At 45.2% G+C, this 17,305-nt stretch overlaps 1 protein-coding gene across 1 annotated transcript; it reads right to left on the reverse strand.

Moving 5' to 3' along the window:
• Positions 1 to 4,914: 4,914 nt before the first annotated feature.
• On the reverse strand, positions 4,915 to 8,550 carry LOC147438675 (protein KINESIN LIGHT CHAIN-RELATED 1-like). Its single transcript, XM_086484688.1, has 3 exons — positions 6,769 to 8,550; positions 5,615 to 6,498; positions 4,915 to 5,387 (listed from the first exon to the last, which is right to left on the reverse strand). The coding sequence occupies exons 1-3, from the start codon at positions 7,729 to 7,731 to the stop codon at positions 5,162 to 5,164; spliced, it is 2,073 nt and encodes a 690-aa protein (XP_086340814.1). The 5' UTR covers positions 7,732 to 8,550; the 3' UTR covers positions 4,915 to 5,161.
• Between the last annotated feature and the right edge of the window lie 8,755 nt (positions 8,551 to 17,305).

Consider the following 17,305-nt stretch of genomic DNA (forward strand, 5'->3'; position numbering starts at 1 on the left):
TCAGTTGATTAAAGATTCTGTCAAACTCCAATTGAAATGGACACAAAAATCATTGCCATCTCTTGATCCATTAAAAAGGCCACACCAAGATGGCAAGCCCACCAGTAAAGCCAAAATCTTGACAAGGAAGATAGGAATCCATTGTGATGAAGTACTCCAACAAGGATGACAAGCTTGATGATGGCAAATTGATGGATTCCAAGGATCACCTTGTTGCAAGAGTTTATAAGCGGCAAGGCTATGTTCTTTGCCTCTTGATCCATCTTTACTTGCACCCACACCAAAAAAAATAGGCTCTCTTTAAAAAGTATGCAAAGCTCCCATCTACATCACACTTTGTTATCTCATGTGTATCTCATCTTCTAAAAATTGTTGGAGGCCTCACAATCAATACCTATGCAATGAACTCTCTCCTTGTAGCGGAAACATCATAAAAAGATTCTTGAGGTGGGACTGATCAATTGAGCTACTACCCCAATCATGGAACTCTCTCTCTCTCTCTCTCTCTCTCTCTCTCTCTCTCTCTTCCCATAGCTACAAGCAACAGGTATGCACAGAGAGAGAGAGAGAGAGAGAGAGAGAGAGAGAGAGCGTTGGAAACCAAAAAAACTTGTTGTAGATGTGACTGCCATGGCTAGCTATGACTTGTGGAGGCCATTGGCAGCTTCAGCCATTTGAACTTGCATAGCATGGCAACAATCAAGACATGTAAGACTAAGAGGGAACCTGGTCAGGTTTAGGTCATGGCCAATGCTCATGCATTTCTTGCAACGGAGAAAGTTCTACTTCCAGTGACAACATGCATAGAGTATGTCTGAACGATTTTCTAAACTGGTTTTCTAAGTGGAATCTTTGGTTCAACTGAAATGCTTTGTTTAGTTTATGCATGTGCAACTACATATGAGCGACGGAGTCAGAGTCTCTCTCTCTCTCTCTCTTTCTCTCTCTCTCTCTCTCTCTCTCTCTCTCTCTCTCTCTCTCTCTCTCTCTCTCTCTCTCTCTCTCTCGTATAGCAATATACGATTTTCCCTCCTATTCATGGCAATTCCCCTCTCTCTCGCTCTCTGGTAACGTCTTCAAGGCTTCACAAGAGATGCATCAGTCGGCCGCTCTGTCTCTTCGAAGTAGTCTTTGCAGGGAGTGATTGTTCTGAGGGCTGTTGGACGAACTAATAGATTTTTATCTAGTACGGATTATGAGTAATTCACACTAGTGTCCATGAAATTAAAGGGATGATGGTGAGCTGAAAATTCTCGTTAACTTCTTAGAAAATTAATGTCTTATGACCAGAGATTGTTGGACAAGGCCGAGCTAGCGCACATGCTTGTGCCATGTCACGTACACTCTCTCTCTCTCTCTCTCTCTCTCTCTCTCTCTCTCTCTCTCTCTCTCTCTCTCTCTCTCTCTCTCTCCTCGTTATGTTTGACTCTTTGAAAATGTGGAATTTCTACAGAGGTTGCCGCCCCATTTATCTTGCTACTTCACATATGGCTCATACGATAAAGAAATTACTTCAATACTCCCTACCTCTACCGCTTGCACCCAACCTTCCAACCTCCACTTGCAGTATCGTGGTGAAGTACAGTAGGCCTTGTCGATTGGCAGTCTCGTAGCCTTCACAACAACACTATCCTACAAAGACCTTCAGGCCTCGCCACATAGGTGTCGGCTAAGCTGAGGCTAATGGAGCTCTATTTCAACTCTTTCACAGGTTGGATTCCTTTTAAGATAACCAAGCTAATGTCCTTGAAACCTAGCCGATTGGGATCTCAAGAAGCGCTTATGACAAGCGTTGTAGATAATAAGGAAGATGGACAAGAAAGAGAGAGAGAGAGAGAGAGAGAGAGAGAGAGAGAGAGAGAGAGTCTTCCTTGTCCTCCTGCTGCTAACCCCACCCTCCCCAAACGCACTCTCTTGAGCTTGCGGAAGCTGAGTGTCCACCACGTAGAGAGAGAGAGAGGTGGTGCCAGCCACATAGAGAGATCAGACCCTCCACCACGCCCACAATTCTCCTCAGATTCCTTCACTTCCCTCACCCACCTCCACTACCTCTTTTGTCAATCGATTACAGCCCCTGGCGAGCAATCTCTCTAGCATCCCTTCTTCGTTTCTCTCTGCCACCCTCCTCGTTCTACCCTTACTAGCTATCTCAACGTGAATTCCCCTTCCCATGTCAGCGTCGTGCGTAGAGATAGAAACCCCATTGAACTCTTGAGCCAACAAAAACGCCCTGGCTCAGAGAGAGAGAGAGAGAGAGAGAGAGAGAGAGAGAGAACTCCGTCCGCACGGCCTTCATTGGTGATTCTTGAAACGGACCCAGAGAGAGAGAGCTTGTCATCATTTAACTATAGACTCTCAAAAGATTTTGTGTATGCAGGCAGAGATCGAGAAAGAGCTTTGAGAGCCGAGTCTCGAGACGCTTTCCTCTCTAATAAGTACCTTATTCAATGACCCACTCTGAATATGACTCATAACTCGCCTTTCCATGGTTAGGCTAGTGGCCATGTGAATATTTGATTGTCTTTGCAATAAATATCTTTTACTTCCACCACTCGATCAAAAAATTAGATATTTTTTAAAAAATAATTCTTTTATTTATCATTAAGGGGATGCATCACTAAGGTCTTATCCCTTTGGGGCAAGTCAAAAATGACCTTCCTCTATTCTTATTTTTTATTTTATTTTTTAAAATACATATGAGATTTTTCACTAACAAAAAGGGAACAAGTCACTAAAGCCTTAGCCCTTTGGGTAGGCCAAAAAAATAAAATCATGACATATGGTGTTTTTTTAAACGTCTAATAATAAAATGTTATATTTTTTAAAAAATAATTTTCTCTGTTTCATTAACAAAAAGAGAAACCATCACTAGGGCCTCCCCCCTTTGGGGCAGGCCAAAAAGGATGAAGGGTATTAGGAGAGTTGTGGATCTTGGCTGCTAAACTCGACTCTAAGTAGGATGTGGGTGCTCTATTTAGCGCAGACCGATGAGCCGTTGAGTTTTGGGCGAGGAGGATAGAGAGAAGTCTATCTATGGCTGAACCTCCCGACCTCTATCGTGCAAGAAATAAGCACAGCTGTGATCTTTGGAGACCTCTTTGAATCGGAACTCTAGGTCTGTACCCACGCACGTTTCTTGGAGACCAAGCTGCAACTTTTTTAGGTTCAAGGGAATCTGTGATGCCCTTGATTTTCCAAGAAATAAGTTTCATCTCCTGGTTCTTCTGTCCTTGTTTCCTTTACCATATCACCTAACCAGGTACATTGGCATGTTCCTAATCATCCATTAATCAATGCTTTGTATGTTAAAAGCCATCTTTAGAGTTTTGGAATACAAACATATAGTGATTCCTAGGTAGGGACTGAATGGTCTCGACCTCTGCACATCTAGAATCCCAAGGTTGTTCAGTCCATTGCTCAAGAGGCTTGCGGGCAGATGGGGCCAGCTGGCAAGCATGTTATAGCTGTAGCCTCTGAGTCCATTCCCAGTTTCTTGATCTGAGAGGCAGGGAAATGATAAGAGGGCTAAAATCCATTAGTGTCTGCTTTGCGCTTTGCCTTCCTGTTCAAAAAGGTTTCTGAAACTGAGATTGGGAGATAAACCAGGGTTGCCACGAAGAGCTGCCGGACAGTGTCGTCGAGCCTGGGGATCCTCTTGCACACCATTCTGAAAAAGCTTTGGTCGATAGTTTGGGATTTCTTCGCTCCTTTGAATCATCTACTATGGATGTAGCACTTGAGGCTCAAGTATTGAAAAATGAACTTTGTTGGTTCAAATTCTCTTGCAATGGTAGATCTTAGATCCCCTTTACTGCAATATGTTGTTATGATTGGTATTTGCATAGTGTACGTTGTCTCTGTCTTGCTAGACCAAGGCGTGTGTATGTTCACATGCTCACATCTCTCAAAGTACGGACCTGCACCGAACACGTTGGATAGATCAACCAATAGGTAGGCCGGTCTAGCCCACTAATGGCAAATGAGTCAAATGGAAAGAGAATGACGAAGAACAAGGCAGCCTGTACATAGACAGCAACTTTATGCCAAATTGAACGGCTACAAACTTCAAAGGCCTTGAACTGATGTTTCAGTTCAAGTTCAATCCTCCACATCTTGGGTTACAACTTTTTGCCAACATGTTGCCAATTTTTACTGTTTCCACCAAAAAAAAATCGCCAACATGTTGCTAACAAGTTTTCAATGGGCTCCATGCCAAAGGGGTGGAGCAAGATGGCAATCACAAGTGACGACAAAGGGGAAAAAGGTTTCTATCTTATACTATATGTGATCCCAGAATTTGAAATGTGATACACGGATACATACATATGCGTATGCATATATACATTGTAAGGTAATTACCCTTGAATACTTGAGTACTTGGTGATTTGCCCTCCTTTGTGTACATCTTGGGTTCAAATGATCTTGGAGATTGTCAGTCGCAGGAAGATGCCTCTCTTGCTTGGTCATGAGTGACATGCCTAAGCATGGCTCTTGCCAAATGGTAAGTGACTCCTGAACGGTCCTCTTCCATGGATAGGCCATCAATCCTGTAGTTTGTTGGGTAGAGGACCAATATGTCCTGGCAGAACATCTCATGTCCGGCCGCCCACTCACTAACTAACTCACATCAACATTCATTCTTAGCACTAGACAATAAGGTGTTGCAACAGACATTGCTGCAGGAAGCTCCACCCGACAATTGTGTTCGCTCCTCTATCTCACTCTCCATGCACGCGCCTTGCTATGCCTACAGAGTTGCCTCTGATATTCCAAAAGCTCCCTGTATTCCATCTCAAAGAGGCAGACAACAGCTCTACAGATCTGTTACTTAGAAAACACAGCAATTAACTTGCCTGAAGGCACATGCCAACAACAACCTTCTTGAATGTATATGACCAAAAAATCTTCACAGACTAATCAGCAAGGTCCTTCCAATTACATTTAACACATTACAGCTACTTTGAATGAGACGGTGGGCATGAGAAGAGACTATTGTACACCTTGTATTCTTTAATCAGCGGGAATCATGAACCTAATCCTCGGGCATAGGAACCCCGTCAAGACAAGAAAGAATTAAAATCGAATGGTGGTTAAGTCTGGCTCAAGCTGCTAATTAGATTATGGCAAAAATGGTGAGGGTGTATCATGCTGGATAGCTCGATCAACAAGGGGTATTGCTTCTGGCAAGGGGTTCTTTGTGCATGTGGATTGTATTTAGCAAAAGGAGCTCTTCAAGTGTGTTAGTCTTGCGGACCCTATCACGGCCAGCCTCCTGAAGCAACTGCATTAGTCGGTACCGTTCCTCCTCCACCTCTGGATGCACTGTGCCAAGCCTTTCCTCCTTGACATCCAAAATTCTCTCTAAGAGATCAATAGCCTCTGCGGATCTACATTTTTGAGACAGAAACAAGTGAACCAGTATACAATAATCCCAATAATGTCTTTTCTATCATCATCATACCAATGATGCATCAAACAAAGCTCGGGTATTACTCGCAATTTCACTTACTTCTTCACTTGCAGAGCTTCTATCTTATGCTACAGAATCACTAGCTCATGGGTCTATATGCATTTCATAAAAACCCATCCACATCTTGGAAAAGTATTTATTTACCTGCCCAATGCATCATAGGCGCCGGCCAGGTTGCTCGAGATAGCGAGAGTATCCGCATGAAGTGGACCCAAAATCTCCTCAAAAATGCCTTTGGCCTCCTCAAATAGGTCTGCAGAATGCCAAATCTCATTGAGTCCAACACATGCAAGCCCCATTTGGTTCAGTAATATCCCCAAAACTGATGAGCGCCCTTCCCCTGCCGCCCTTAGCTTTGAGATAGCATTCTTGAAGGCCATAAAAGCTTCCTCATATCTTCCCAATACGTAGAACATAACACCCATTTGCCCTTCAATACCTGCAACTGCACTATGATGCCCAGGGAGGCCCTCTAGAATGTCTAGAGCGCGTTGAAGGAACATTATGGCTTGCTCCCTTTCGCTCATGCTCTCATAGACAGAGGCAATCTCTGTCAAACCAGTTGCAAGATCCACTTCTGCGTGCCCCGCATTCTGCCGTCCATATATACGTAGTGCATTCTCGCAATGCGTCTTTGCCGCTCTATGTTTCCCTGTCTTCAGATACTGCTCTGCAAGGCTTACGTACACAGATGCCACCTTTATGTGCCCTTCTCCAAAAACAGATTTCAAGAGATTCAGAGACTTTTGGTATGAGAACACGGCCTCATCGTATCGTCCCAATGCCACGTACAAGTCTCCGATGCTTGAATCCACAGCTGCAACATCCGCATCCTTGTTGTTGGCTGTGAATGTCACATTGGCTAGAACAAGATGCTCTAGTGCTGCTTCATAATCCCCTTTGCCACCCAGGATAAGTGCCATCAGCCGCCTGTCCATGGCTTCTTCGAGAGAGCCTGGCTTCCTATGCTCATTGTGTATGGCGAGAGCACGACCACAGAACTCCGCTGCTTCTTCAAATTGCAATGCCTGCACAATTAGCAACGCACAGTGACCAACAGCACTTTGCTAACATATACATCACCCCTCACACAAATCAATATACATACGATACTACCAATATTGAACGGTATACCAGTACTCATGCAGGCTTCACTCTCATAGGCACTAAAATACTTGACACTCTATAAGTCATCAATCTAGGGCTCAGTAAGGATGAAAGTCAAATTTGCTTAAAGATAATGACAGAGAGCATCATGCAAATTTTCACATATCTCATGACAACTATTGCTCGAATACCTGTAGATGTGCTTCCGCTAAATAGCTACAAGTCTCTCCCACTTGCGGGTCCATGTTGCCTAGAATTCTTGTCTGAATATCATATGCTCTATGGTAAGAAGCCAAGGCACTTCCCTGCTGGCCAAGCATCACCAATGCATCCCCAAGCTGCATGTTACCCGCAAAAGCAGCAAGGGCATGATCCATGTTATCTCCAATAAAGGGCACACTGACGGCCCTCTGCAACACCGGGACCGCAGCTTCCCATTGCCCTAACCTGCAATGAATTGCTGCTAGAATGTGCAGACTCATCACAAGCTCCAAGTTCGGTCTTCCCGATGACGCCCTCTCTAAAAGTTTCGCAGCTCTTGAAGCACATTCCAATGCTTTATGTGGATTCTGTCCTGACAAGTGCATTGCGCTTGCAAGCTTGAGAAACAGAGGGCCAAGCTGATCTAAACTGCTAGCGTTTGACAGCGCATCCTCTTCAACATAGGGCAGATAATCACTTACTACAGTCCCACTCTCATTGCTGTCGCTTTTCCTGTGTTGCTGGGGTGCTTGAGGCTTTGCTTTCTTACCTTTTTCCAGAAAGGTGCTTCTAGGAGGCTTCTCAAAGCTTCGCCTGTCGGTGTCGTCATATCCTTTGCTGTCTGCGCTTCTTGGGGAAAATTCATTTACATTCTTGGAGCTAGTGATCTTGTTTTTGCTTGCTTTAGGATGAGGTGAAATGGGCTGCTGTCTGGCAGGGCTACTAGGTGCAGTTCTAAAGGAAGAACGAGCGAGCGACGGTGGGGAGTACTTTTTGGCAGGAGTTACTGATGTTTGCTGATTGCTATTGCTACTGCTATTAGTGTTCTGGGAAGTGGGTCCCTTTCCTGCTGGCTTCGAGGATATCGACTTTGAGAAAGGGAGTGTGCTGAGCTTGCGCCGAGGGCTCTGCGGTGCACTCACTGCACCTTCTCTCCGGGTTGCTTGATCCATACCTTGTTCTGCCTACCAATAGATAATGTCGCCAAGAAGAGGATGCATGACAGTAAATCCTTTTCTCACATCATGAAAGAATGTCAGTGACATTCTTATTCTTAACGGGTAGCATATGTGAATGCGGTGTCGATGAAGCGAAGCAGGCATTACATGTGCTTCATGGAAAATATTCTGTATATCAACAGTGGAGAATGCGGGAACAACAGTACGTTAACCTGTCTTTCAAGCCCCTGCTGTAGCCATTGGGCATGGACTACAATAGTTAGGGCACTTTTGATGTGGGAATGTGATCCCCTTCAAGCATTCACAACTCAATGGTGGGACTCGCTCTGCATATAAAATTCATAATGTTTTTCCATTACTTCATAGACTGATTGACGATCAATGAAGCAAGTTCTCAGCTGCATAAGACGCAAGAACAGCGTAATCCCCAATCTTAAGCCATGTCTGATCATACATAAGCAACACCCTGATTGATGGTCGCCGCTGGGATGCCGCTGGCTTTCCCTTAAAAAAGCGAGAAATGCAGATAGCTCATGCTGAGCTTGCAGCAGCCAGAGCTGCAGAAGCTCCAGGATGAATTTCGTTTTACTACAAAGCAGCAGCTTTAGAAAGAGTATGTAACGTAGGTCCAAAAAAGGTACTCAACAGAAGGGGACGCCGATGGCAGGTTGCGGAAACCGTGGATCAGAAGAGGAGCAAGCTCAAGCGCAATGGTAGGACGCGAGCGCTGGTACTGGAGCTCAAGAAAACGCTTGTTGGGTTGAGCGTGTGAATCTGCGTGTGTGTGTGTGCGCGCGGAGAGGGGGGGGGGGGGGCTCACAGAGGTCTGGCTCACATGTAACGGGGCGTGGAGAGAGAGAGAGAGAGAGAGAGAGAGAGAGAGAAAGAGACAGGCCTACAAAAGGCCTGGCCCTGGCCTACTGCTACCGCGAGGCTCGAGCTTGGAAGCTGGACGTTGGCAGTCTGGCAGAGTACTGCGCGGCTAAGAGTACATTCACATGCTTGTGGCCTCGCGCCGCTAGATGCCAAAAAGCGGACCACTGGTGACTGCAGGACACCCAATTTGCAGGCGGCCCTCTTAAAAGCCCCTCCTTGTCCGCTCTATCTTGCACGGGCCTACGTTACGGGCTCAAGGGCCTTTGCCGACGGTGCCTGCCACTACGTCCTCTACCTTTCTCAGACACGTCAGCAAAGCCGAGATCAAACAGCCAATTGATAACGCCTTTTCTCCCAAGTCATGTCCACGTCATCCCTGTCACCTGCGCAGCGAGCAGATCTATGGTGCTTTCACTTTTAGGGCGGATTCACATGGGCGGGGTAGAACCCCCGCCACTCGTCATTTATTTTGCCACATGTGTGAGCTGGGAGCCAGCGCGAAACGCCAATTGTTCAGCAGGAAGAGGCATTTTCCAATTCTACCAAGCTCCAACCCATGGGCGATGTTTGCTAACGAACGCCAGCTCAGGTTCTACCCTTGCCCGTGCAGATCCGCCCTTACTACTGCCCATCAATACTCGAAAAAAAAAAAATCCCAAAAAGTTGGAAGTTGCCTAAATATGAAGGGTTTGGGCGTGGTAAGGCCATGATGCTTCCCCTTTGTGCTAACTAGTACGGCCGGCCGCCTTTGACAGCCTGTCTCTCTCCCCCTCTCTCCTCTCTTTATCGCATGCAAAGGGGCTTTTTTTAGTTTTGGACTTGAGCCTTCAGGTCGCAGATTGTGACACGTGTAAAGGGCTCCCCCTTCCACCATATTATGTTAGTAGATGAAAAAGGGAAGGTTATTTACAATCCTACCATTGGTTGAGAAATAAAGTGTCATTGGTTTTCTTATCTAACCTCTCTTTAAGAGATCATAGAAGGGTGTGAAATTTTATGATTCATAAGGATATAGTAGCTCTCACCATGAATACACAAGATTGATGTGATTTATTGAAAGAAGTGCCATTGGCCAACTATAAAGCTATCCTCTCTCTTCTCTCTATTATGCTTGCTAATTGCGTGACTATTCATTCCATTGTTGTATCTAGCACAAACGTCGTTGTTATGAGCGCGTATAGAGCTAGAAGAGGCGCTCACAATGTACAGGAACTCAGACTTGATGATAAGCTTAATATTGATTATAAGACTTAATACTTTATTAAGAGAGCTAGATACAAGACTTGGATTATATGACTTGAGTACAAGACAAAGCTTGATTGCAAGGACAAGACTTGAACATAAGACAAGAACTAGAAGAGGGATTTCCTCATAAGAGCCTCACAACTGGTCTTGGCAAGACTGAAGGGCTTGTGGCCCTAGACCCCTATTTATACTAGTGTTTGAGGAGGTTAGGACTTTCTAGGTTCTTCTTGAGGAGGTTAGAATCTTCTAGAACCTTATTGATCCCTCTAGTTCTTCTAGAAGCTTCTGGATCCTTCTTCAACTTTCTAGAGTTTTCCAGAAACTTCTAGATCTTTTCGGAATCTTCTCTAAGCTTCTAGAAACTTCTTGATCCTTCTCCAACTTTCTAGAGCTTTTCAAAAATTTCTAGATTCTTCTGGAATCTTCTCCATGCTTCTAGAAACTTATAGAATCTCCTTGACACTTTTAGAACTTCTAGAATCTTCTAGATCCTTCTAGATTCTTCTAGAGCCTTCTAGCGATGATGTAGGTGATGATGCAGGCAACGACTGACTCTCAAGCATCCATGACATTACCCCCTCCTCTAGCGACGAGTTCCACGAGGAGCAGTGGTGTTCCTTGAGTTGGGCTTCCATGAGATCCATGTTGTAGATTGTGTGTTGGTTCCCAAGTTCGTTAACTAACATCATAGCCTTTCCAATGCACCAAGTACTATAACCTGCCACGCGAAACTCGAGAATCTAGGACTTTCTCGACCTCATATTCGTCATGTCCTTGAATCTCAACCGGAGGAGGTGGTTGTAGGGCTCTTCCTGGGATCTTAGATATGTGACAAGGTTCTAGGACTGAAACATGAAAGACCGGATGGATTTTCATGGATGAGGGCAATCGGAGCCGATAGGTGACTGGATTGACTTGACAGATAATTTTAAACGGGCCAAGCCTTTGATAATCAAGCTTTTGACAGGGACGAGGTGAACGCAGATCACGTCGGAGGAGCCACACTTTATCCCCTTCTTTCTATTTTGGATGTTGCACGCGGTGGAGATCTGCACTTTCCTTATACTCGGATTGAGCTTCTTTGATATGGATCGTAAGTTCTTTGTGAATTGCAGATAATTGCTATGTAAGATGAATAGCAGTTGGATTCTTGACTTGATAGTGTCTGTGGATATCCTGTTTGGGATGTTGACTATAATTAGCAAAGAATGGAGTGTGACGGGTGGAGGCATGAAAACTGTTATTATAGGAGAATTCTACTAGTGGTAGGAGCTCGACCCAATTATCTTGGTGATAATTGATAGTACAACGGAGATACTGTTCCAAACTTGATTTACTCTCTCTGTTTGTCCATCACTTTGTGGGTGATTGGCTGAGGAGAGGTTGATTTGTACTCCGAGTAGCTTGAATAAGCTTTTCCAAAAACTAGAGATGAATTGTGGGCCTCGATCAAAAACTATGTCATCTGGTAATCCGTGATAACGATAGATATGATGTAGAAAGAGTTTGGTCGTACCTTCGCTGGTGATGGTTTTAGTGGTTGGAATGAAGTGTGCCATTTCTATAAACCGATCCACGACTACTAGGATGGAGTCAAATCCTTGTGACAAGGGTAGCTCTACAATGAAATCCATGGAGATGGATGACCATGGTTTGGTTGGAATGGGCAAGGGATGGAGTAACCCATGAGGATGATGACGAGGGGCCTTTGATCTATTGCAAGTGTCACAAGTGCCTACATACTCCTTGACAAGCTTCCACATTTGAGGCCACCAAAAGTCACGGGAGAGAAGTTCAATTGTCTTATTAACCCCAAAATGCCCTGCTGATGGAAGATCATGCCGTTGCTGAAGTTCCTCCAAGCGTGTTGGTCTTGGCGGAATATAGAGAAGACCCTTATAGTAAATTAGTCCATCAATTTCTTGAAAGTCCTCATTAACCTCTTGTCCTTGTAGTTGTTGTCTAATATTCTGAGCAAGTGGGTCTTTGGCAATTTGCGTCTTCACCTTAGAAAGAAAAGTAGAATCTTTAGGAGCTTGGCTTAGGGTGGCGTTTAGCTTAAGCTGCTCAGGTTTCAAAGTCACTGACTCTTGTTGATCAAATGCTGCGTCGCCTTCTCTAGGTGCAGGGTAGGATCTTCTTGATAAGGCATCTGGCTTAGCTTGTTGACGGCCAGGTCTATAAGAGATAAGAAAATCAAACCTTGATAGGATACCACTCCACCTGGCTTGGCGACGATTCAAGATGCGGGATGTCATGAAGTATTCCAAATTCTTGTGATCTGTATAGACAATGATCTTATGAGGAGCTCCTTCAAGTAGGTGACGCCAAGTGTCGAAGGAGTCGATGATTGCTAAGAGCTCTTTGTCATGGATTTCATAATTGATCTCTGCGGCTGAGAACTTACGGAAATGCTCCTACTTGGGATAGAATAGCACCAAGGGCAAAATCTGAAGCGTCTGTTTCTAGGATGAAAGGCTTTGTAGGATCTGCATGAATTAGAATAGGTGCGGTCGTGAAAGTTTTCTTGAGAGTCTGGAATGCTTTCGCTACCTCTGAGTTCCATACAAACTTATTATGGCCTGTCAACCTTGTGAGTGTTGTAACCACCTTGGAGTATCCTTGTATAAAGATACGATAAAAATTTACAAATCCGAGGAAACATTGAACATCTCTTACCGAGGTGGGTGTCTCCCAATCAAGGATGGTTTGAACCTTCTTTGGATCCATGGAGATTCCCTTTTCAGAAAATACATAACCAAGAAATTCCACCTTAGATTGATGAAAAGAGCACTTCTCCAACTTTGCATATAACCCTGATGCACAAAGCTTTTCAAGCACTAATTGTACATGGTGCTCATGCTCTTCTTGATCCTTGGAAAATATCAAGATATCATCCAAATATATTATCACAAAATAATCCAAATACTCCCGAAAGATATCGTTCATTAAATGTTGAAAAACAGCTGGGGCATTTGTGAGACCAAATGGTATGACAGTATATTCGAAGTGACCATACCTTGTCCGAAAGGCTGACTTCCATCATCACCTTCTTTGATTCTGACTAGGTTGTAAGCACCACGAAGATCTATTTTTGTAGATATTCTTGCCTTGCCAAGGCACTCAAGAAGCTCTGGGATCAAGGGAAGGGGATAGCGATTCTTGACGCTGATCTTGTTTAGGCCCCTATAATCCACGCACATCCGGAGAGTTCCGTCCTTCTTTTTTACAAAGAGTATTGGAGCTCCTGCCGAGGACTTTGAATGCCGTATGAACCCCTTAGCAAGATTCTCATCAATATTTTTCCGTAATTCTACCAATTCATCTTGAGATAGCTTGTATATTGGGCCAAAAGGGGGTTGGATTCCCTCCTGAAGCTCTATAGCACATCATAGGTCGATGCTCCGGTAAGAGGTCTGCATTCTTCTTCTCAAAAACATCATTGTAATCTTGATATTGACGTGGCAATACCTCCATGATTTTTGTTGTCGACGTGTCGGTTGGTGTTGCAAATATGAGGAAAGTTGGATACTTTTTGGTTGCACGCATGAAGACCTTGGCTCCAAGATATATAGGCCTATTATGCCTTCCCTTCTTCTTTTGGACTTTTCGTGGTTCAATTCCCCGAGCCCTCCAATCGATGTCAGGATTATGTAATCCAAGCCACGGTAGCCCAATAACAATTGGACTGCTTGGGCTTTGTATAATATTGAACGCTATTCTTGAAACATGCTCCTGCAAGGTTACTTCTATGGGGCGAGTTTCATACCTGACATCCCCTGAAGCAAGGGGACGACCATCAATGACTTCTACAGTTGCTGGATTGGACTTCTCCACAAGTGGTATGCCTTGTTCTTTTGCAAATTCTTTGTCCATGAAGCACGCCGTTGCGCTTGAATCTAGTAATGCTTCACAATCCATGTGCCTACCCGGCATATGGATCTTGACTGGTAGCATAAAACTTGAAGTGGAATCAGCAGGAAGAAAGAGACCTTTTTTTGCTTGTCTTTTGTCCAACCGGTCGGTCTCTATTGTGAAGGGGATCGGGGAGCACCACAGATGGAGAGTGAGAGAAAGAGAAGAAGACACACACGATGTGGGTGGGGAGACTCAAAAGAGTGAGCAGCCCCCTATACACTTATGCTATGTATAAGGTATACAAGTTAGTGGGCGCCCAGACTCTGGGCGGCTGGGCAAGGCACAGACGCCTATATCCCAACAACCTCCCACTTAAAGGCGACTGTGCCTTTAAGCAAGGGAACCTAGTCTAAAGACTACAAAAGGTGAGAGAAAACCGCTCTCAACCGATGCCCACTGGCTGGCTGTGATCGTGTGCATCCGGCTGTCCTGCTCCCGTGTAAGTCCATACACCAACAGACGTACCACACACGTACTGCAAGTATGTACGCAATACCTGCATATCTCCCTCGTGCACTATGCCATCATCAATCAACAAATGACTGACAACCCCAACTGCAAATGCTCCCACTGTAGCTGCGATATCTGGTCTCAAGATCAACATCTCATACATGAGACCACCGAATGCCGATGCAATGCTAGCGGGCCCTGCTAGCTCTACGGAGCATGCATCAACATATATATCCCTGGCAATAGGCATCTCTGACTGACAAGGCGTATCAGCCACATACATCTCCTGACTGTCCGCAAAAGACGCATCAACCTGTCGTGCAACCTCAGAGCAAACCAGCTGCTCTAGATGTCTGCTGGAAGACATATCCTGCACAACTATATCCCCATGCTCACTGTCGAGCATAGAAAGGAATGACTGCATAATCGCTGACATCTTAGTCTCCTCTGCAATCATCCACTGCAAACATGACCACTCAATCTGCTGTGACTCACTAGAGCTCTCACGCTCTAACTCCGTATACATAGACTCTTGCACAACGTCCTCGTGTCGTGACTCACTAGAGCAAGACCTCTCTACCTGTCTATCCTGCATAGAAGTATCTCGCACAACTGACTCTCTGCTTTGCTCAGTCACTAGCAAAGCATGCATGTATGACTCTGTCACCTCTCTGTGTGACTGCTCAAGTCGTGCCCCAACTGTGTGCACAACGAGCTCACTACTCTGCACTCCGTGCAAAGTACCCTGCAACCCATGAGCAAAAGAGACTCGCCTGCTCTCTCGCTCTCTACGTGGCTGCGCGATCACAGAGACAACACCGTCTCTCCCTTGATCCACATGCAATGGGTAACCTGTACCACTCTTGGCACCTCTCGCAATCACTAGCGAACCCAAATGCATCACAAAATCTCGCTCTCGTAGCGAAACCTGACATCCACAATCTCTAAGCTGACCAATCGAGATCAAACTCATTGTCAAATCTGGTACATAGCGCACATGTCGTAACAAGTAAGATGCACCACTCGGTAATGACAGTCTCACATCTCCTGCACCTGCTATCACATGCACCGATCCATCGATCAAACGTACACTGCCAAGCATCCCTCTAGAATAGCTACAAAACCATGCACGATGCGGCGTGACATGAAACATAGCATCTGCGTCTAGCAACCACTGCGAAGGGAGTGCACTATCCACATGTATAGCATCTCGTGCATAACTCGAGGTAAAAGTGACATCCCCGTCACTAGTATACTCCGACACTACATGTGCCTCAACTGTCAAAGCAACTGAGTCCATGGCATCACTACATACATCTTTGAGACTGCCATGTCTCCTATGATGTCGCATACGACGAAAACAACGCCGTCTAACGTGTCCAGAATGACCACAATACCAACATATCACCTGTCGGCATACTCGTGAATGTACATGTCTCACACGAGTCCTTGATGACTCAGATCTATCATACATATCATGTAATCTGCGCCAAAGTGCTCTCGAAGTAGCCTCATACATAACAAGAGCATATACAGATTCCACAAGGTGCAAAGAGAGCGTAGATAGTGCCATCTCCTCTAGCTCTTGCCACTGATCGTCAGACATGTTTGAAGGTCTACCTGCATCACCACTCAATGGTCGATGCAACCCTCGCTGTGTCAATGCATCAAGCATACACTCTCTCCATGCCGCAAAGTCTGACCCATCAAACACGCGCATCTGTGAGAGGTCACAATCTGATCGATCACCTGTCTCTGCCATGAGCACAAGTAGCAAGCTAGATAGCAAAACCACCTCACCAACAACACCTGGAAACTGTCTACAAATATGGCCAGAAACACAATGTAAAACCTGTGAGATACACTCCAAAATAGAGCTCCCGCAATGTCAATACAAGCCTCGCATGCTCTAGTATCGCACTGCAATCTGTGAGCTAATCACCAAGCCCACACTGTGCGGTATCGATGCATACAGGGATCGGGGAGCACCACAGACGGAGAGTGAGAGAGAGAGAAGGAGACACACACGATGTGGGTGGGGAGACTCAAAAGAGTGAGCAGCCCCCTATACACTTATGCTATGTATAAGGTATACAAGTCAGTGGGCGCCCAGACTCTGGGCGGCCGGGCAAGGCACAGACGCCTATACCCCAACATATTGGGGTTGGACGTCCATGTTTTCCGAACACATGGAGGTCATTGCACCATGAACCTTCATCCTTCTCTTCCTTGGACACTGTTGAATTATGTGTCCCTGCTCTCCACAATACATACATAAGCCATTAATGCGCCGCCTTTGCTTCTCCTGGGCTGAGAGAGGTTGAAACCGTGCTGAATCAATTTGCATGGGCTCAATGCTTGATTCATGGCCCTGTTGAGGTGTGTAGCTATTATGTGTCACTTCTGTTTGGGGTCGCAATGGTGCCCCAAGATGCCTCTCTTGTCTCCTCTCAAATAGTCAATATCACATTCTATTGCTTGAGAGATGAACTCGCTTAGTGTGTGAACCTTTGGCATAGTCAATAAAAGATCTTTTACGCGCATCCTTTAATCCCCACTGAAATTGGCTAATGAAATATTCCTCATGCCAAGTCAGATCACAAGTGAGCTGTTGAAATTCGGATGCATAGATGGATGCAGGTCGTGATCCTTGGTGGAGATTTCTAAGTTTGGTTTCAGCAACCCTTGCTCTATCAGTATCCCCAAAGGTTGCAGAGAACTCCCGCACAAAAGCTTCAAAGTCATGAAGAAGAGGAGATTCTTTTTCAAGTAAGGGAGAAAACCAGGAGAGAGCCGTACCTAAGAGGAGGGTCCCAATAAGGCCTACTTGAGAGGCATCATCTGGATAACGCTCTTGTTGCATTCAAATGAAGAGACGCACTTGTTGGAGAAAACTTCTAAACTTTGATCTAGTCCCATCAAATTTTTCAGACATGCTGACCTTCAGCTCCTTCTTGTGTTGTTGACAATAGCTAGATCTTGCAGCTTGTGCTTGATGTGTGCTTGTCTCTTGAAGCTCTTGAATTTGACGTTGAAGATTTTGCAACGCCGGTCCCAAGATTAGGGGTTGCCCTACTTG

The sequence above is a fragment of the Adiantum capillus-veneris genome, chromosome 16, assembly GCF_014529385.1.
Source record: "Adiantum capillus-veneris isolate H3 chromosome 16, ASM1452938v2, whole genome shotgun sequence".
In the NCBI taxonomy this organism is placed as follows: Eukaryota; Viridiplantae; Streptophyta; class Polypodiopsida; order Polypodiales; family Pteridaceae; genus Adiantum; species Adiantum capillus-veneris.